General features: G+C 31.2%; 4 protein-coding genes across 4 annotated transcripts; 2 read left to right on the plus strand and 2 right to left on the minus strand.

Annotated features, from left to right (window-relative positions):
* Window positions 1-1,853: 1,853 nt before the first annotated feature.
* Window positions 1,854-2,678, minus strand: LOC131848096 (cuticle protein 16.5-like). Its single transcript, XM_059197851.1, has 2 exons — window positions 2,635-2,678; window positions 1,854-2,198 (listed from the first exon to the last, which is right to left on the minus strand). Exons 1-2 carry the CDS (start codon window positions 2,644-2,646, stop codon window positions 1,854-1,856), a joined length of 357 nt encoding a protein of 118 aa, XP_059053834.1. The 5' UTR covers window positions 2,647-2,678.
* Window positions 2,679-10,740: 8,062 nt separating this feature from the next.
* Window positions 10,741-11,454, plus strand: LOC131848098 (vitelline membrane protein Vm26Ab-like). The gene is made up of 2 exons (XM_059197853.1): window positions 10,741-10,821; window positions 11,174-11,454. The coding sequence occupies exons 1-2, from the start codon at window positions 10,810-10,812 to the stop codon at window positions 11,393-11,395; spliced, it is 234 nt and encodes a 77-aa protein (XP_059053836.1). The 5' UTR covers window positions 10,741-10,809; the 3' UTR covers window positions 11,396-11,454.
* A 3,458-nt stretch (window positions 11,455-14,912) lies between these two features.
* On the plus strand, window positions 14,913-15,568 carry LOC131848097 (vitelline membrane protein Vm26Ab-like). Its single transcript, XM_059197852.1, has 2 exons — window positions 14,913-14,975; window positions 15,292-15,568. Exons 1-2 carry the CDS (start codon window positions 14,964-14,966, stop codon window positions 15,511-15,513), a joined length of 234 nt encoding a protein of 77 aa, XP_059053835.1. The 5' UTR covers window positions 14,913-14,963; the 3' UTR covers window positions 15,514-15,568.
* Window positions 15,569-21,549: 5,981 nt separating this feature from the next.
* On the minus strand, window positions 21,550-21,969 carry LOC131848058 (uncharacterized). Its single transcript, XM_059197814.1, has one exon. It carries the CDS (start codon window positions 21,967-21,969, stop codon window positions 21,550-21,552), a length of 420 nt encoding a protein of 139 aa, XP_059053797.1.
* Between the last annotated feature and the right edge of the window lie 1,253 nt (window positions 21,970-23,222).

Here is a 23,222-nt window from a genome sequence, read left to right on the forward strand (position 1 = left end):
ACTGAATTCATACGCTTTTAAAATCAGTCTTCTACAGTTGTTTTAAAAATTAATACTTTTACTTATTAATTTTTTTTTTACTATTATAGTTATGTACTTTATTATTTATTTTATTTATCTATGCTTCGCACAGGTACAGTTTACATAACTTTTTTCTAACATACAAACACAATGGGACAAACGAGCTTGCGGCTCACCTGATGGTAAGTAATTACCGCCTCCCATGGGTACCCACTACACCAGAGGAATTGCAAATGCATTAAAGAAGGTCTTTTCCTGAGGGTTACAACGTCGTATGGTCTTAATAAGTAACTATATATAATATCATATATTTAATACATGTAATATTATATATAGTACATTTGTACTAATAAACATATAATTGTATAAACACATATATTTCATATATTTAAAGAAAATAAATTTTAAACAAGGTTAGGAAGACTTGTTGATTTTCGTTATTGCTATTTATTTTGAAGAGGCGTAACTATCGTTCAAGGAATTTAAGCTACTTCACAGAGGCGAGTTAGTTTCGAACGAGTAGATTTTTATATAGCCAAGCTACTTCAGAGGGAAAGATTTGTTGTGTTAGTAACGGTTTCTGAAATATTTTGGGGGATATAGATACCACTTCATTACCTTCACTGAATGTAACTTTATAAAAATAATATCTGTGATTTATTTATTTATTATTGATTCAGTTACTGTGCATTAAAGATATCCACAATATAACTTCTAATATAATAAAAAGTAGGTATATATCAATGCAAAGACCATTTCGTGTATACTAAATTTATTTAAAGCATTGTATAAATTTCGACCCTATGTGTATTTGCTTAGTAAGAATACAAGGTACCTGTATTCTTTGTTTTCGCCTGAGTGTGGCAACAGATAACTTTTCTAGTTTTCACATTCAATCTTTTTCTTCTATCATTACTAATAAGTGAGAAAGAAAACAGACTTATAACTTTTTTAAAGAACATGAATATATGTAGTATGTGACAGAGTGTTTCACTCTAATTCCATGATCAAGTAGATACAATATCAATATAATTTGGTCAGCGGCCCCTTATCTTATGAGGAGTCAATGGATTTTGTAATTACAATCAATCTAGTTTCTATTTTAAGGTTTTCATACTTTAATATTTTGTATCATCTTACTTAGAAACAATGTCTGCATATCTAAGCTTAACCTGTATTTCCATACAGCATACTCCTAAAGTATTTTGGTGCGATATTCTTTTGTTATATTTCCATCTAAACCGTTAAACAATTTTTAAAGAAGTTTAGTATTTACATATTATATAGATAAAATTATGGAGAAAGGTGTAGGCTTATATTTCGTTATTAAAATAGAAGAAATGAGTGAAATGTAGGTTGAACGTTTGTATGGGAACATTATACGAATTGCTGGAAAATTGTTTTACAGTGAGGTTTGAGCTATTTTGAAGTGTTTAGACCTGTAGCACCGCGATCATATAGATCTATTGTACTCGCCCTTTTCATAGTTCGCGCGTAACAGCTATCTGTTTATTTTAAATAGTTCTAATTAATTGGTACATCGTAAAATTCATGTTCATTGAAATAAGAGACTGACTAGCATTAGGCTCACTCGTTACACACTAGTACCTACGATAGTAAGAAATCAACAATCAATTAGTTAATTTCTTACTATCGTAGGTACTAATTATTACATTATGTCTCTTTTGATGAACAATATACAATTGTCCTACAATTACGTATACAAACATACGTAAAGAAATGTGATTCGAGAGGTATGATGAAGATGAAAAGAGTAAAAATGCAATAAAAAAGCTTTTAATTAAATCACATATAACATCTTAGCAGTCATTTTAAACGGCAACAACGCTAGCTGGACCTGCAACGTACGGAGCGGCCACGGCGGCAGCGGGAGCGACGTATGCTGCTGAAGGTGCGACGTATGCTGCTGAAGGAGCGACGTATGCTGCTGAAGGAGCGACGTATGCAGCCGAGGGTGCGACGTATGCAGCCGAGGGTGCGACGTATGCAGCGGGAGCGGCGACATAAGCAGCAAGTCCGTTGTTAATGCGGTGATAGTACTGGGAGCTGGTTGCGGTCACAATGGGGGCTGGTGCTGCCGCTACTAACGGGGCGCTGACTACTGCAGCGGAAGGCTTAGCGGCGCACATGGCCACAAGAGCAGAGAGGACTAATACCTGAAAATATTGTTTGTTTTAAATAAATGTTCTATTTAAATAGCGAAACTTAAAATAAAGTTGCTACATAAGCAGTACACAATTACAGAATGTAGTGTGCCCATCCTTTTCATATATTGCATTCCTTCTTAAGGAAGATACCTACATAATAACCAATTATTATTAAAATACTACAAAATACTTTATAATAATAAAAAAATAAATATTAATAAGTTTAGTTTAGAAATAATTGGTCCAAATGGGACAGTGGTATTTTATCGCCTACGCCTTTGTACGTAGTTTAATCTTATCGTCTATTTTTCATATACATAGGTACATATTTTTTTAAATCATGCTTTATTACTAAAGCATAGTCAATTGCTGTCATATTGCCACGATTGGGATGATATTTTTTTATTATATATACTCGTAATACAAGAGTTTTCAAATCACTTACGATCTTGATCATTTTTCTTGATTGTATTGTTGCTGATGAAAGCACAAGACTTGTACTGATTGGCACTGCACCAGAACGTTATATACTGTTCGATAATGTTTATGACGCAACATTTACTTACACGGCTGCTTCTTGGCATTGGTTGATGCGTGATATGAATCAAGCCAGATTTTATTCCTTTGGAGAATACATCGCTACATTGCTTTTTGGAAGAAGGACTAGTAAGTAATTCCTATTTGAAATTGAATTCTCAGTAGTACTTTTCAGAGCATTAAGAATGAAAAACTGTTCTGGTTTTTCAGCAAAAAACTTAAGTAGTTATGAGAAAAGACAAAGTTGTCCTTTCTGGTTATGTGTAAGTCATTTCGTATAACATAATGTGAGCAAAGGTAGTTACGGGAGAGAGATATCATGAATGGAACGCGTATGAGATTTGTAAAGTGTCGGCTAGATTTGATTTTACGACATCTTGGAAGTAATTTAGGGTATAAAACCACTAGGTGAGGATGATTTTTAACCTACGACTTGTTGGTACAAAATAATAAAAAGTTACTAAAAACTCTCAGTCGAGATAGAGGACAGCAAAGATAATGGGAATTTTAAAACGTATGATTTTTATATTATACTTATTTAAGAACGCAGGTAAAGTCAGGAACAAAGAAAAAACTAGCTGTCTGTTACATAATGTCCAATAAGGGTAATGTAGATTGGCGTTAGGAGGACCTGGATTTGACATCTTCAATTGTCGCCTGCGAGGGGAGCACTGGGAATATTTGTTATTACATAGTTGTATTTCACCTTTATCTCAATTTTAACTAAATTTATATAAGAAAATGTATAAATCAATTTAATTTAATACGAAGAATTTCAATGTACAATTTCTAATGCTCGTATTAATATATACTACTTTTTATTTTCTATATTATTATGTTAATATAGGACATACATATACGGTCTATATGTCTATCTAAAGTATTTAGCTATTTCGCGATTTCGCGATATTTTCTCGACCCCTATCTTATTATAGTAGATTCAAATATACTGAGCGAACTGTGTTGCGTTCAGCATAACATCGAATGTTGATAATATTTCTAACTAAGGGTTATAGGTAAGGACTTCTTAGGAATGTTACTTTTAAACTATCTTGTTTAGTACGCATTTTTAATACTTGTATAGTTAATCTGGTTAAAGACCACATCGTATCTCTCGAAAATAAGCTGGTCTTTATAGTTTCAATGGACGGAAATGGAAGCGAGTGCAGAGGTCACTCTAAACCAGTGCAGCGGAAGGACTTATGAACGATGTAGACCAAATCCTATAATTTTCGTAATATTAATCCAATGGCACACAGTTATAAAATGCAAATTCAATCCTGGTCGCAGTGACATGTCGCGACTGGATTGACGGTATTTAAAAAAAACTGCTGATACCTACCGACAATAAAATTTATGTACTTCAGTCAGTTCGTGACTACGTCTAGTGCAACCTAAACTATATATTACACGTAATATTATGTTATCTGTGATATTACCTAGAAACTTCGCAAGCGAAAAATACCTTAATTACTATAGACATATTAATTGTAAGCGTCTGATTGATACTGATTGTATATATCCAACATTAGCAACTAAACCGTTAGCAGCTAGATTTCCAGCAAAATTATTAGCTGCAATATTGCTACTGGCTAAACTGTTGGCGACTAAATTATTATTAGCTAAACTACTTGAAGCTACGGAGTTTAGTATAACATAATATAATAGATACCCGTCAATCTATTGCTTTTTAGAAATAATAAATTATATCTTTTATAAAAAAAAAATAATAACAGTAAATCTGCAAAAAAGTAAACATTCATTTTTGCAGTTTAGTCTAGTGCTAATCGACTGTGTATCTTTTACTAGCTATAGGTATAATACAATAGATATGGCCTGTGCTAAATTGAAACTAACAATAAATAAACAAGTTAAATTACAAGATTTCACTTGTATTAAATAATTAATCTGTATAATGAAGTTTCTCATGAAGTCAGTTGTATAACGTGTTTATGTCGTATCCAGGTCGTAATGGAAAAGGCTTCACTATTACAGCCCACATCCAACAAGCACGTGATGTAGTAACTACCCAGTTAGCCATAATAATTAATATATATGACGCTCACGGTAGTGCAGAGCTTCAATGCACAGATTTTTTGTAAAGAAGTAATTAGTTATGGAGAATTGAATAGTTGTTGTACAGTGTGTATATTTTTATAATTATAATATGTTTTATAAAAAAATAACAGACTAGGTGTACTATGATGGCTAAATTTTATTCTAATTAAAATACACTATTTAAAGCCACTTTTTCTTTTTAGTTTTGATCCATATGAATGTGATGATTGGTAGAACGTTAATGGTACCTATACTTTGAGGAGTCAAGAGAATTGTTAGTAATATGGATTAATAACCTAGATAATACTAGCAATGTACCAAATCAGGCTGACCTTCATGCGATTCCCCCTGGAAACCATCATAATTCTTGGTGAATTTGCCACGATGGGCTAATTGACTTGACCTCAGATTCATCTTATCATCCTCCACTGGTATCCTTCCAGCGTATTCCGTTAGCACAGACAAGTGTATCATTCCATTATCATCCCTTAAAAATACCTATACTTTGACGGGGCACCGCTAGAGGCCGATAGGTTGAGGACGAAGTTAGGTTAGTTTACTTATAGAATTAACCATAACACATGGAGGTCGACTGACTTAACATTACAAGCAATTGGTCCCCATTATTTCAATTCGCTATCTGAGATGTACGACGCAGTACTTCATTCTATTGCTGCTATGGTCACTTTTTATAACATAATAAAATTTATGGATATATCTAAGAAAAGAGGCTGTGCGTTATATTTTCTCTCATGAAATCTCCCCAATATCACGGACATAATATTACCACAGATAACATAATATAGTATTACTTTTTGAAAGAAATATTTGTTCCAAAAAGTATGAATATTATCTCAATTAATTGTTATGTAAATTAAGTGCCCATCCATATTCGTACATACATAAAAACTAGTGTAATGTTTATTTAAATTCACTTAAGGAAAGTTCTTTTAGTATAAAAACATTCAAGTGGGTAGCAAATTGTTTTCAATCACGTGATCCTGCCCACGGTATCACGTGTTCTAGTAACCACGCGACGTTGTTCAGGCGTTGACTGAATATTGTTTACAAGTTTTTATTTACTTCACTAAACAAATTAAGAGCACTTAATTGAACCGACTCTGATGGTTCTTTCTGAAATTTATAGAGCTTTCTTCTTGTTGATCCGGTATCAATTTTGGTAATAGGTAATTATATTTGTTTTTTTTGTGTGACACATCTTAATTAATTAATTAATTAAAATCAAATTAAATAATAAATGGTCATTGGTACTTTTCTAAATTTATATTAACCATAAACATAGTACATACATTGTAGACATATTATTTTAATCATTTATCACATTATTAACACTTATATAAACAAAGATGTCGCAACTTCTGCTTGTATCTTAAAGTCCTTTAATATTTAAAGAACCACGTCACTCTTACTTTACCTAATTAATTCCGACTCAAATTTCCTTTGTGTTCCTATATTGAACTCTTGTCGAAAAAAGTTTTGAGGGTTGATACAAATAGCATTAAGGATAATTTTAAGCTCGCTAATGTTAACTATCAATAAAAACGATTGTAACATCAAGGCAAGTATGAAGCGAGTACTTCAGTCTAACATGTTTAGTTTTCACAGAAATTGAAATGGTTGCGTTTATGTTGGTTCATATATTTTATGGTATGTCTTCGAGTGTATATTTAGCGTACATAATAGGTATATGGTGCGGCATAATTGTAGGCGGAGTACGCTATGGGGTAATCGTTGTATACAGAGTAAGATACAGGAGCTGTGTATGCAGCGGCGACAGGCGCTGTATATGCTGCCACCTCAGGATATACAAGAAGTGGCTTCGCCGATGCGAAAGCCAGGAGGGCAGCAAATAATATCTGTAATCAATTTTTTTTTAATTAATAATTTGTTATTTAGTTCTGTGCTGATTTTTTAGTTTTTGTTGAATTTTAGCGTAACCGTATGACCGGAACATTTTGTTTGACCAGGATCAAGCGATTGTGACTTACAAATATTATATTATTGTGAATAATTTATGACTATTAAAACGCCGCGTAGGTTATAAAAGATAAGACATAATTTATTTTTACATTTCTAATAATGTTAAGGATTCTTTTTAAATAAGAATAGCTAAGCAGAGGATATTCTATTACAACTATTAATACTATAAATGTCAAAGTGGTTTTTTCTTTTATATTTAGATATTTCTAAATGCTTTAGGGCTGGATATATTTGAATGAAATTTACTGTACAGCTATTACCAATTCTAAATTAGATTAAGATTTTGATTTTGATCATTAATTATTTATTTGAACTGTATAACTTATCTCTTCACAATTAAATGGTTCTAAATGAAAGTTGACGTTATGAGATATTATATGACTAGGACGGATATAGTCTCTATTTTATTTCAATAGAGAATCTGGAAGGAGTGAAATAGGGAATAAAAGTTTGTCCAGACGTAATCGCGTTGTAATACTTACAAATTTGAACATAATGCTGATGTGACACGCTTGTTAAGTGAATACGACGGTAATGATAATGACACTGGTAGTTGAAAATCACATTATATATGACATGGAATACCTTGCGTATGATCTTGTATGGAGTCAAACCCGGATAACTAGACAAAATATCATCCTAATGGTTCATTAGTATTATGGTCACGTTCAACCTTGCTTAGATCCAGTCCACTGCGAGTTCAAGGGCTCAAAAACGTATTCGGAACTTCAAGTAACACAATTTTGAAAATGGATGTACTTTACATCTAGGTATAATATTGATGTAGATAAGTTACTTATCACTTTAGTATCAACAAGGTAGATGATGTATGTACATCATTTGTTTAGAAGATTTTAATCATATATTTAATGGAAATATTTTCTATCTTTGTTTAAAAGAAGCGGTTCCACCCGCATGAAATTTATAGCCTATATGTTATTCTGATATATAAGCTGCATTACTGTAATTTTTTATCCAAATCCGTTCAGTAGTTTTTGCCTGAAAGAGTAACAAATATCCATCAATACTCATTAACTTTCGTCTTTATAATATTAGTAAGATAAAGGATCTATATCCTTTCTCGGTATAAAATCTATCCTCACGACATATTTTATTAAAACTCTGCACCCGTTAAGTCGTGAAACAAATACTCATAAAAACAGTTTCATAATATAGTTATAAGATATCATGAATATTATTATAGATATCTATGTGCTAGATCAGTCATAGCACTCTTATACCTTTTTAATACTGAAGACATATTATCAGTGGTTGTACATGTTAACTATCAAAGTGAAACAACAGTGTTCGCAATTGTATGTTTAAGATAGTTACGTAGCTATTGCTATCCTAATAAATATATAGAATAAGAGGAGAACGGATTTATATCTGGGTATCACTAAGAAGAGATTAATTAAAATTGAGTAGCATGTAGTTTTGACTGGAGGTGGAAATGATATAAAAAATATATGCTATTAAACGTTTAATTGTATGTATTTATATATTTCGACAAGTTTACTGGATTTCTGCGTCAGCCTAATGACATTCTCGCACGGTGCGATGGCATAAGTTTCTTCATTACAACGACTGGGCGGCGAACTCTCAGTCGCCGGTATCCGCTACCAGACGATATTGTAAGCATCGTTACAATTAGTAGTAGAAGCCACTGAAATATTGAAAGTACACGTAAGTAAGTACACATATGAGACAGTACGAGACAATGAGACCTTTAGTAGCAAGGAAAGTAAGGCGGTGTGCTAGACTAGACCACGGCCTCAGTGGTCTAGTCTAGCACATCGCCTTACTTTCCATGGTCTCGGGATCGTTTCCTCGCATGACACAAACATATATATTCATGAGTACGATTGTTTGCATCGGTCTAGGTGTTTTCTATGTATAATATGTATGTATTTATGAAAAAAATATAACTATGTATTTGTATCAGTTATCTAGTACCTATAACACAAGCTAGTTTTATTTGAGTCTAGATGGCGCTGCGTAAATTGTCCTGAGATTATTATTATTATTATGACATTAAATGTTCTTACTCTTTCTCACACAACATTTAATTATAGTATCACAAATTTTCACATTTCAAGTATGTATAAATTACAACAGACTAGAATTTACAGACGTAGATAAAAAACCTTTCATTATTTCAATTTTCTTACAGGTATCTATTATTATAAGTAATTAAAGTTTACACAGACAAGCTATATAAAAGTATACAGTTTCCTTTTCTCTGTATTTTTAGCCTGTGTAGATAAAGAATCTAATATATTTAGATGGACTTCAATAACATTGATAAATAGAGCAAAATTACTGTAATCATCAGGAAGGATATTCTGAAATATCCTTCGTAATATGTTTACATGCGGTAATTTTGATTATTTGTATGTCAAGATGTCTCAGACATAAATAAATTAGTATTATACATATTGTAAAAGGAGTGTCTAATTGTCAGCCTGTCTATTTATAGATAGTACGTATATTTATTATTTTATATTGTTGTATAAGAGGATATATTTAGAGGTGACATATGGGCATGCGTAGTAACTAAAGTACAGAGATTTTATGTCCATATGTTTGATGATTACACATTCAATTTAATAATTTTCTAAAAATAATGGGTAAGGCATACAAGATATATTAATAAAACTATATATGTGCACAGATTTAGTATAATAATAATAGATGATGACGAAAATGAAGGTCTAAATTTATTAAACAATATCCTATAAAAAACTTTTCAGAACAGAGGAAATTTACATATTTTTAATAGACATGTTAGGATAATATACACTACGTAATTGTTTAACTCTGGCAATTCGCAGTATTATATATATGACATAAAGAAATGCATAAGAAAATAATTCTACATTAAAAAACTAGGTAAGTACTCACCGTTTTCAAAAGCATCTTGTTTCAATGAGATTGAAAATACTTCACGAGGTGTTAATATACTAGCCTAATTCAATTTAAGTTGATTAAAAAGTTAACCCGTTACACAAATTGATTGTACAATTTAATCGATTAACTAATCATGAAACGTAACTTAATAATGTGCATTAATTGTTTTAAAGGCTATTAAACTGGGAAATACGTCTGTTAATGATTTAATTTTATGCAAAACGTATTTCCGTTAAAACAAGTTCTAATACAAAAAAATAATAATAAACAAACCTTTGTATTTATTATTTTTATTAAAGTATTAATTAGTAATAGAATAAAAACAGTTTTTATAAGATAACATCTTTGATTCTCGACTATTTTCCTGAAATAGGAAAAATGGGTGTGACGTGGTCGAGTGGAATGAGTAGTCATGCTCACTAAAATGTCCAGACATGTGGCGGCGTGGTGGGCCGGGTCATTGGGCTCCCTAAAATATGGTCGAGCGCAGTGATGGCTGGCTCATCCGTCATACTCGTGAACGAGTGCTGCTTGTAGGGACTGGTCTGCTCTTATCACTACGACTGATTTAATCTTATTGTGTTTTTATAGTTGAGCCTAAATAAATTAGTGCTGGTTGGAGGTTTGTATTCACACGTTTCGACTTGTAAAATGTGAACTTACAAGGATTGTTTAAAAGAGCAACACACAAGTTTCTTGCTTATTCTTCTTGTGATGAGACAGCTTTCCGAATAAGCGGTAGATTTAAAAAAATGTTGACTATTCAAAAGTGCTTAAATTAAGTTTATTTGAATAAATGATTTTCTATTCTTGGGTATCACATGTACCTACTTAATTTTTCTTAATATGTACATTTAACACACAAAGTTATCACAAATTTAGAGAATTAAAGAATCATTGTTTATAAGACTGGATAACTATCTCCGTTGCATGGCAACGTCTCTGATCAGTGTTATTACTTGATATTCAAAGCATACGCCGCAAGGCTGTTTCTTCATAGTGATTCTTCAACAAACGTTTAGTATAAAATGGGAGTGAAATACGACACAACATCACATTCAAAAGTATTCTTGAATTCAGCTGCTTCTCCAGACTTACTTGTAAAACAAACAAAATGTTCAAGCTGGTAAGATTTTTAATAGTTAGGAATATTAATTATATTTAATTTAATTACTCATTCTACATACATACATTTTAACTAAAATACTACTTATAATTACTATAAATTTATAGTAAACCTTATTTGAAATATTTTGCTTATTAATTATTGTATTTGAGATATGTAACTAATTAAGTTATAACCGATCACAGAGAATACAGTAACAAAATAAAGTAATCAATTGTTCATTTAAACTTATGTAATATGTCATACTTTATATAATCATAGGTTTCAATTTCGAAAGAGGAAATCTAAGCAAACTACACTAACGCAAATTTAATACATCAGTTAGTTTTTACATATGTGTTATTAATTTCAGTTCATATTCGCCTGCTTCCTGGCCCTCGCTGCCGCCAAACCTGGAGTACTAGCGCCGGTGGCGTACACCGCTCCCGTAGCGGCGGCGTACACCGCGCCCGTGGCGGCCGCGTACACAGCACCCCTCGCGTACTCCGCGTACTCCGCCTACACTGCCCCTGTTGCTGCGTACTCGGCGTACAGCTATGCCTCACCATACACCGCCTACTACCTACGTCGCTAGAATCCTGTAATAATAAAAAAATAATAAATAAATGTGTTATCAAAGCCGAACAATAAATTATTAAGCACAAATGATTTTCTGTTATTATTTATTTATTTATTAACTATAACGTGAATAACAGAGTACCTAGTTACATAACAATGCATTATACTTTAAGTCACAACTTTATATGAAAAATAATGAAATCTATTTGTTACATGTAATTCAACTCAGATTCTTCAAAGGAAATTGAATGTTGCATCGTATTTTGTAGTTTCATGCAAAATGCGTTGCAACATTAAGTTTTTGTGGCCATAATCGAAATACAAATACGTGTGATGTGTATTATTTTGTACGTTTTTCTATTAATACACCGGTTGCTTATCTGCTACAAGTACATTGCGTACTTGAATTAAAATTGGTACTTTTAGGTTTTGATAATCATTACTTTTCAGGAACAAATATAAATATATTTTGTTCCTGAAAAGTAACAACATAATATATATAGATAACTATTGTTATTTGTGAAACAAGTTTATTTTACAAATAACAATAGTACTAGGGTAGTAAGATAAAAAATATACCAATTTATTTATTTATTAGCATACAAAACAGATTACAATCAATACATTAATATAATTAGGAGCGTGTTGTTCGGTACAAAACTGGATTGTAATCCAACAGAATGTATGCCTAAAAGATAATTTATATAGACGCATTCAATATACGCTGGATAAGGTTATGTAATAAAAAGTAAACTAAATAGAAAATAATATATAACAACGTGATGCTATAAATCATTATGTTAAGAGAAATTTATTTATACATAAAAAAATAGGTAAATTAAGTATATTTTGACACACTTTAATTTAACTGTTTACGATGGAAATTTAATTGTCTCCGGAACTGAACCAGTTTTGATGGGAAATATATATATTTCTATTCGAGACAAGAATGTATTTATTATTATGTATTGGCGACACATTCGAACTATTTGATAATCAAATATGAAGTATTATTTGAGTAAACCTGTAGATAGAAAGTGTTATAAATACTATTGCGTGATCTAAATTTCGTATTAAAGTTTAACAGAGAAAGAACAGTCCAACTGATGATGAATAATTTTATGTAACAAGCTCAGGTCATTCTTTTGTCGTTTTATGTACAAAGAGATTAAAATATTTCAGAAGTTCACTGTAAGATGCAAGTTTACGACCTAAGCCGCATATAGCTAAGTATCTTTAAATAACAACTTTGAATACTTTCAATTTGATTGCTACGTAGTCTATAGAAGAGAGACCATATCCGAGTTATATTCTAAAAATATACAAACGAGTGAGAAATAAATAGAAATTAAGCTTCTATTCTACCGAAAGTTTTTAGTAGATCTTGTAATTAACCCAAGAAGACGATAGCTACGGTCAACAACATTACAATTACATAAGTCTACAGTTAATTATTTACTGTAACAACATTAATTAAAATAAGCTCTGAAATTAGGTGACAATATCGGGTGACAATACACACATAAATACAGTAGTTTTCTGTACCTTCTATTTGTAATTGAAATAAAAAATATTAATTATTACTGAATTAAATTAGCCTCATTAACCTACTGCAGTTGGCCCTTATACATAGGCCTTACGTCGGTGAATGTAGTTTTCTAATGTAGGAATCGATCTCTTAACATAGTAATATTACTATATAGTGCTAAGGGGCAACCGGAATAAACATTAAAAGAGAGATATGGACATCACATCATCAAATGAAACCTCCAGTACGCCTTATACATTTATTTTTTAGATAAGAACGAAGTATATGATCTATTATATCTACGGGTTATATGATAAATACTCAAATATCCATTAACATTCACAACTAATGAATGGCTGGGCCATATTTAATTATTTCTGATTTATTGGAGTGATGTAGGATAATACATAAAAATTCTTATAGCGAAATTTAAAGAAAAATATGATTAATGTATTAAAACTGATAGCGTCAAATCTAATAGCCTCGATAATTCTAGATTATCCCATATCAGATAAAATAGTCAAATATGTAAAATAAATTCTCAGTGTTATATTATTAAGACCCCAAATGGAATGAAACGAGCATTAAATGTTATGGGATGTTTATTATAATAATAATATATATATAGTCCCGAGATAAGCAGAACGTATGTTATGGCTACAAGAACGCTGATATAAATACCTACTTAAATAACTCACATAGAAAGCACCCATACCTATACAAACAATTATACCCTTGGATGCAAATGTTTGTACCGTACGAGGAATCGAAACCGCGACAATCAGAAGTAAAGTGGTGTGCTAAATCCATAGTTAGACCACCATGCGTGCTAAATCGTTAAATCGACAAGTTGCAGAATAAACAGATAATGCAGAAGACAAATAAAGCAGAAGCAAACTGAATTATTTTGATTGAGAGAAAAGACATTTAATTCTAGATTTTTATAGTGTGTCCCAAATAAAGATTACTTTAAATATTGTTAAAATAGTAGGCAAAGAAAAAATATTCAATTTGATGGCCCTAACTTATTTTCCTAGGAAAATAAGTTAGGGCCATCATATATAAAAATCTGGAATTAAATGTCTTTTCTCTCAATTTCAACTATTTACTTGTAATAATGAATTATAATTTCATATAAAATAGCATACATTATAATTGAAGTCATTGTATATTACACTTTATTACTACGTACTACATTGTATAACAGGGTTATTATTATCTTCTTTATTGTTACTATCAAAAGAAGCCCTGTCACCGTTACTTAGGTACTTCTGACAACGGTGTCATGTTATATGATGTCATTTTGTAAAACCACAACAAGGAATTATTCTTATTATATTACATTTATATATATTCTTTACTGCACTTTTAAATACAGTTCTAAACTTAAACATATACAGAGTGAGCAAAGGTGGACTTATCTCTAAGAGAGATCTCTACCAGTCAACCCAACAGTGTGGCATAGCTAGTGGTGAGTAGGTAACACCTGTGCAATTAAAACTATTATGTTAAAATCTCCAAAAGTTGAAAAAATAAAATATTTAAAATTCAACATATTAAATAAAGTTCGAATTATATTATAATTATAATAAAATATACAATAATAAATAAAATAAACATTAAGAAAAGTTATATATATATATATATATATATATATATACATACATATACAATTACTATAGATATCTACATATATTACACAAAATACAAATAATAAAATACATGATGAAACGAATCATACTAAGGTCGATAAATAGTACGATTTCAACCTTTTCTTAAAACAACCGATTGATGGACTTTCCTGTATCTGTACTGGTAGTTTGTTCCATAACCCGTTAATTAGAGAATACTTTGGTCGAACATGCTTCTACGACCTTCCTAACAGTCTGAAGATACTTATTATTCCAGGCATACGCACCAAGGCTATTTCTTCATTGAGAGTCTTCGATACAATCGGTTAGTATAAATTGGATCGAAACTTAATACAAAACATCACATACGCTACTACCATTGTAGTCACTTGTTTCTTCTGAAACCTTCTAAACCAGTAAACAACATGTTCAAGCTGGTAAGTTTTAACGGAATATTGAAGTTTACGTTCAACTGAGTATTTACTCGGAATATATAATTAAGTGTGTGGAATAGTGAGAATTTTTGAAATCGGGCAAATTATTTTGTTTCTTTATTACAAATATACAAACAATAAAATATTTCTTCTTCGTAATATATAGATGTATGTTTATTATTCTGGAATTTAATTGCCGTAAAAGTAACAGAAAGTGAAAGAAGAAAAAGTATAAGATTTATAATAAGTTATGTAACTAAAACAGAGCACAATAATAGGAATTCAATAGTGTTAAAGCTTATATTGTAATTCATTTCAGTTCGTCTTCGCCTGCTTCCTGGCCCTCGCTGCCGCCAAACCTGGAGTACTAGCGCCGGTGGCGTACACCGCTCCCGTAGCGGCGGCGTACACCGCGCCCGTGGCGGCCGCGTACACAGCACCCCTTGCGTACTCTGCGTACTCCGCATACACCGCCCCTGTTGCTGCGTACTCGGCGTACAGCTATGCCTCACCATACGCCGCGTACTACCTACGTCGCTAAAATCACAAATCTTTAAACGTGTTGTCAATTCCGAACAATAAATTATTATTAATCACATGTATTTCCTGTTATTATTATTTGTGCAATAATTAATATTTATTTTTACTACTTACTAGGCATTCACCTATGCCTCAGTTTTATCCAGTACTACCAATTGACAATAATGTATGTAAATGATTGTCAATGGATATTAACTATCAAAGTGTTTGTATATACGTAATTACATACAAACACTTCGATCATTCCTGTCCAATTCACAAATACCCTCCAGGTAAACAGATGTGAAGACCAATAAGTCAAATAGTCTAGTAAACTAACTTTTATCCAATTTTGGAACTTTAGTACTGATCAACTAGTATTTATGGATACAAATGACACATATTTATAAAAGTAAACTCATAAACCATTTTAGGCTCCTGTATGTCTATATAATACGTTCATGGCATCGGTATCGCCAAGATATTGTCTACTTACTTACTGACTTATTGAAGAGTCATGCAGATAAAATAAATCGAATGAACAATTCAATTGTACAATTGAGGAGCAATATAAAACTTGTTTTCATTAAATATATTAATTTAAAAGGTGTTTGTATTTTTTTTTTACTTATTATAATACTATCTCTGATTTAAAAGTACTTCTTGACGGCTCTATTTACAAAAAATATGTTTTATTTTAATGAATCAATAAAAAGCTGTTCATAATGTATGTAGTCTTAAGAATTTATTTTATTTATTTAGGGTGTAACAAATTACATGCTCAGGTACAAATAAACTTATTTATCTTTCACTAAAAAGTATTATGCTTTTAACAAATAAAAATATATATACAAAAATGTATAATAAAACATTAGCGGTCACCTACAACAGTAATCTATTATGTACCCTGTTACCTGATAATCTAGGTCCTATGAACATCAACCAAGTATACGTTGGGGCTTTCAGACCCAATGGTCTGTGGATAGAAACCGTATCAATTTACGGTTTCTATCCACATATCCAATCAAAGAAGTACCCACACTACCATCCATATTACCAACTAAATGGCCACCCACATTTCCGCTCATATCACCCCTAGACTCCAATCAACATATTTGTAAAAGAAAACAAATACATTAAAAAAATAAGTAATTTTTTCTCAATTGAACTCTATTTTATATGCGGCAGCATGTTACACGATGTCAATGTGAAGTATGAACCGATATGAACTCCGAATACTTCTTGGTTTCTTATTCTTAGTCCTCATCTCCTTTAATTGAAACATCAAATATATGCACTGCCTATGCAAAAAAATATTAGACCTGTATTGTATATAGTTACTATTCAAGCAAAAAAATATGAAAATAATCGTTAGAAAATAAAGGAATTACATCGGTTATTTTATAAATCTGTTAGTTCAGCAAGGTGCCTGTTATTTGATGATGATCTCAAATTATATTTTAAAATTAATAGCTACTTTGATTGTATTCTTCTCTAACAAGATATTGATTCCGTCAAACAATGGAGTGAGAAGAATGACTTAATGTTTAATATTGACAAATGTTCAGTGTTAACACTCAGTCGATTAAAAAAACCTTTTATCTTTAATTACTGTCTAGACTCCACGTGTCTACCAAGAGTTAGCTCTGTTAGCGATTTAGGAGTGTTAATGATTGTGATGAGGATTTATCTTTTCGTGAACATATCGTAGGGATATGTCGCAGATCATACAGATATCTAGGATTTGTACAGAGGCAGGCCCAACATCTGAATAGTGTTGAAGCTATCAAAATTTTGTATAATGCTTACGTTAGGAGTATTTTAGAAAGTAACGCTATCATATGGAATCCACACGAGACAAAATATTCAATGATGATTGAAAAATTGCAAAAAATGTTTATCAGATGGTTATACTATAAACAATATGTTTATCGAGTAGGTTATCCACATTTATATCCGAGCACTTTCTTGTTAGGTATGGTGGGATATAGAGCCCTCGAAGTGAGACGAAATATATTACTCCTGGAGTTCGTATTCAAAATTATCAGAGGAATAAGATATAATCCAACTATATTAGACCTGATCAGCTTTCACGTCCCAGAACATAGAAAGCGTAATCGTAAATACAATTTATTTGCCCTGCTCCTGTGTAGAACCTTAAATGCTGATCATGCACCACTCCCAAGAGCACTCCGTCTGCTTAATGAGTTATATAATTTTTTCCACTTGACATATTTAATTGTACTGCCACAGAGTTTCACAGAGCGGTAACAAATTTTGTGGAGTCACAGTATTAGTATATTTCTAGATTATGGATATTATTGTAGCTGTTTTTATTTTCATTATTTTTAATTTTGTTTCTTTTTTTTATGACCTTATTGTTATCATTACTATTATTATTAATGTATGTATTGCATACGTTTTATTCCTTGGTGAGTGCATTGGTATTGTACTGGAATACTCACTGAGAGCATGTAATTTTATAAATAAATAAATAATGATTATTTTCTTACTGATTCTTACACATATCTTCTCGTTTAATGAGAACAAAATTAATATAAAATACTTAATATATTGTATATAGTATATTTACTAATAACTGAATACTCATTTTTAGTTTTGTATTTGATATTGGATAGTGCCAAAAGTGTGATGTATGAAAATAATGAATTAAGTCTTTTATGGCTCACGTATTTATACGGCATTTCACACAAACGTTTGTTTTGTAGAACTAGAACGAAATGGTAATTTGTCTCAGTTTGCATAACAAATTAGTTCCTTGTAAATAACGAAAGTTGATAGGTACCTATGCAACTTAATTGTAATAAATTATTAAAGTTAAATATCATATTAAATAATAGGTATTAAATTACTATTCATTTTAATTCAATATACACACGAATGTACTATTAACTAAAGATTTATTTGTTTCTTTATAATCAACTTTTTAAATAGTGGTACCTGTACTTACGTTTCAACAAAAAACACGTTGAAACAATAATTTTATGTAAACTTTGTTATATTTCTAGTACATCTATAGTAGTAGTTTTCATCGATTTCAGTCGCCAAGCAGCATGTTTGTATGATGCTTTAGGGTTGAAAGACTGAAATAGGCCAGTGTAATTAGAAGATATAGAGGGAACTCTTCTAGTCCTAGTGGAAACATGGCAGTCACATGTTCGTGATGATGTTAATATATAGACCATACAGTTATTACAATCAGCTTTTTTGAATCACACAAACCCATAAGTTAATTCGGTTAGTCCTTGTATCAGATTATATTTTTTTCTATGATAAGTGGCGCCTTGTCCGAAATATTTTATGATTTTATCGTAGATCAAAAAAATACATAGAATATACCTTTTTATAAATCGTATATATACGTCAAATACTTGAGCCTTACTTTAATTATTTTTATAATATTTCAGGACAATTCACACAGGGGCCATCTAGTCCCAAGCTAAGCAGAGGTTTTGTTACGTAAAAAAAAGTATCTTGTATTTGTATAGAACCACAAATACATAGATACTTTATTTGTAAATGAACACATAATATATGAATATAGAAAACACCCAGACTGATACAAACAATCATACTCATGACTATAAATGTTTGCGACGTGCGAGGAATAGAGCCCGCGACCCATGGAAGTAAAGCGGGGTCTTACCCGCTAAGTCACTGAGGCCGTCAACCGTATCTTACATATAGTTTTGCAAATCCCATGTTTAAATAAAAACTAGTTGCAATAAGTATTTTTAAACACATATAATTATAGGAATGTCCTTTATAATCTGAGTTTACTAGAAGAGAACTTTTCCCATATTGATTATTTATTTGGTAATGCAATAACAAACAACTTTATTGCCTATGTAATGTAAAATAACAACAGGTTACAGTCGCTTCCATACATGCACTGTGCAACGGACATGATGTGACGGACACGACATGTCCTCAATTGAAGACCGTGGATCCTTTCCCCCTTTACCCCTTTTGCGATGCCATTCGTAATGACCAAGGTATTATGCCTCCGTACTTATTAAATTTTTACTCTGCTACTTTTTTAAAACGTAATTAATCAATTAACATTTAATAATAAATAGTTACAAATACATCATACATACATTAACAGTCTTCTAAAATAACTAGGTTGTATAAAAACACAATGTTTTATGTCAATTTATACAACACTAATGAAATAAATTTAATTATTAGTCTAATATAAATTGACACGAAACTCTCGATAGACAAGCGAGCTTATTCTTATATTTTTTGTAAAACCTGATCGGACGCAAACAGGTAGTCCATCAAACTCGTTAAGTTATATTAATTGGCTAAGAAATATTAATATAATTGATACATACGTCATAAACGTCATGAAATAATGTATAAGTTAATGTGTTTTACCTCAATAATCAATTCAAATAATTACAGTAATTACTAAAATGAATTTATTTGTTATGTCACGCATATTACAAGTACGGATATAGGATAGAACTTTCTCTTAAAAATAGCAGGAAATTGTGAGCTTGAAATAAACAAATAATTCTACATATATTATCTATACGAAGCTATCCAATGGTGATGTTTTCTATGTATAAATTGTATATAATATATATAGAAAACATCCAGCATGTCTTACTTGTATGCTGCTATACACAAGCTTTAGATAGCTTAACTTGGGTCTAGATGGGACTGTGTGAATAGTCTTCAGTTTATTATTATTATTATGGTTTATTTTCTTCGCTAATTATTTTATATTAATATTGTCTATATATATTTGAACGTCGATTCATTCTAGCATCATAAAATGTTTATTGACTAACTTTATAAATGTCAACTTCTGATTTTATTTGTTACGACTTTTATGTATATAGGAGGTATCGCTAAAATTGTTAGCTATAACATACGTTGTTTATATTAAAAAATTAGGAAAATAAATTTGCATAACAAAATGAGTTGATGGACATTTGATTTTGAACTATTTAGTATTGTAATGTAAATCACTGCGGACTTATTAGATTTCACATTAATATTAAGTTAAAATAATTGTAAACACAACAAACAAAGATTAAGTAGACGTCGTTAAATACATGTGTTATGAGGTGGATATAATGGATCTGATTGGCGTTGAAACATTCAAATTGACAACTCCATGGGGGTCTCATGATAATTTGATGTCAGTAGTCCTGTTCCGGTACATAGGCACAGATAAAATTATATTATATAATATAGGCGACTATTACCACTTACCATTAGATGGCCTGTCAGCTTTTTAGCCGTTCCATTTACATATTATATTTACTTACTTTCATTTTGAGATTGTACTTACTATCGGATTGTCAGGTCAATAAGTATTCATTCATAGATAGTATTTATTACCATATATATATAATAATAATATATAGATATTTTTCATTTTCATCAGTGCACCGCTAACAAACTTTCTCGGCACCACTCATGGTTGACTAAGGTAGATAAATCCACAAGGTGTATAGTCCTCCATTCATTTTATTTACATATGTGCATTGAAAGAAAATAAATAAAAATAAAACAAAATAAATAACGCAATACCTGAGATATTTTATTGAACTGGGTTTCAATAAAATATCTTAGGTATTTAGTAGCTAAGAATTTCAATCATGTCTATTTACAAACAAACAGAGCGGCATATTAATTGGTCCATTCGTTTAGGAGTTACAATGCCGCAGGGAAACAGACATACACGTCGAACATACGACACTTCACTTTGTAGTTGGTTAAAAATAAATCTCTATATGTTATATAGATTAGTGAGTAGTTAATTATGTGCATAATCCTGCTGAATTTAGTATTAAAAGCGAGAGTAAAACCCAATTGATTTGAAAAGCAAAGAGAATTGTTCAATTATGTATTTTTCATTATGGTATTTTGTTCAGGATATAACAAGTAAAGTAGAACACTAAGGCATAAATAAACGTATTTATTTAGATATTCAGTAGTTATATTTTTCACATATAAGCAAATCTATACAAAAACTTTGAACATCAATGTCATTATATTAGTATTTTTCTAAGTGTTTCTAGCTTGACATATAACTACCTGATAATCCATATACAATGGGCATCAAACGGGGGTACGTTGGGACAGCTACACCACTGTAAAGGCGTCCGCCTATACCACCAGTAATACGACCACCAATAGCACCACCCATACCACCACCCATACCACCGCCCATACCACCACCCATACCACCTCCCATACCACCGCCCATACCACCACTCATACCACCACCCATACCACCACCCATACCACCACCAATGCCACCACCAATACCACCACCAATACCACCACCAATACCACCACCAATACCACCACCAATACCCCCACCAATACTACCACTACCAAAACCTAAAGCCCCTAAATCGAAGTCAGTCAGACTGAATGTCCGACGTGGAGTTAGTACGGACGCATTGCTGACTGCAACCAGCACGAAGCACATCTGTAAAATTGAAATAAATAAAGGCATTTCTAAACTTGTATGTGTTATAATAATATATATATATATATATTTAGTATATATATAGGTAATAAAAGGAGGAATTCTCAGATCGACTACATTTTTTATGAGTTAGTATCTTAATCTTACACTGTTATTCAAGTTGGTCGATTTTGGATTGAGGCACTTCGGCCAAGTGAAATAAGACTATAATCGCATCATAAGAATTTTAAAATCAAGAGGTTTATATAAAACAAAGTTCTGATGCAACATACAAAAAATATATACAGTCGAAATGAGTAGATTATATCAATTATTTTATACGTACCAATAAATGCATTCTCATTTTTTATTTTCCTACTTATGATATGGAAGAGCCAAAAGTGTGGTGTTTCATAACAATGGCGCAAGTAATTTATGGCATACGTTTTTATATGAATTTCTGTCAAGCGTTCGTTTGTAGAACGAAATGGCAATTTGTCTCAGTTTGGATAACAATTTAGTACCTTGTAAATAATAAAAGTTAAGTACTATACTTAATTGTAATGAATCAATTGAATTTCCTACTTACTTAACTTTTTATTTTGTTTGTATGCATGGTTCACGTAATTCGCTCTGTAATATTACTGTTCAATTTATTTTGATACAATTCAAAATAGTATTCTATAATATTCTAATTTTCTGTAAAGTAAAATAAAAGTTATATTTTTAAAACAAAATATATATATCATCTTTGTATTCTGTATCATTGTTTTCTACTTATAGAATAATAACTATATTCCATATAATAAATTGGTTATACGTTTTGTAAAATAAACATAACGATCCTCATTCATGATACTTTTGTGTGAATTTTAACGGTTATTTTATACAATTATGTCAAAGTGTTGTGTCATTGCGGTTTACTACCCTTACTTACACTAAAAGTGGGTTCAAATATGGCTGACATCAAAAAATCTTTGTATTTATGACTAAAGGTGAAGGCTATTTATTTGTACCGATAGCAAAATAAAATTTAATTTGGGAGACGCCGCGGAGCCGATAGATCTCCTCTTGCCCAGTTGGATTTAAGTACTCGTATACCCAGAAAAGATGAGCATATCAAGTGTTGTATGTCCATTACGTTGACAATTGATAAACCCCCTGACTATATCTTAGACTATATCTGACATAATAGTAATGGCGTTATATTATTATTCAATTATTAAACATGTCCCCATTACTATGAAACACTATTTGTACACAGTGCTATAACA

The sequence above is a fragment of the Achroia grisella genome, unplaced genomic scaffold (assembly GCF_030625045.1).
Source record: "Achroia grisella isolate CSIRO2021 unplaced genomic scaffold, CSIRO_AGI_Agris_v1 utg546, whole genome shotgun sequence".
In the NCBI taxonomy this organism is placed as follows: domain Eukaryota; kingdom Metazoa; phylum Arthropoda; class Insecta; order Lepidoptera; family Pyralidae; genus Achroia; species Achroia grisella.

What these genes read in the sequence shown, in the direction of transcription:
- LOC131848058 (XM_059197814.1), bottom strand. Translation starts at nt 21,969, where the DNA reads ATGTGCTTCGTGCTGGTTGCAGTCAGCAATGCGTCCGTACTAACTCCA.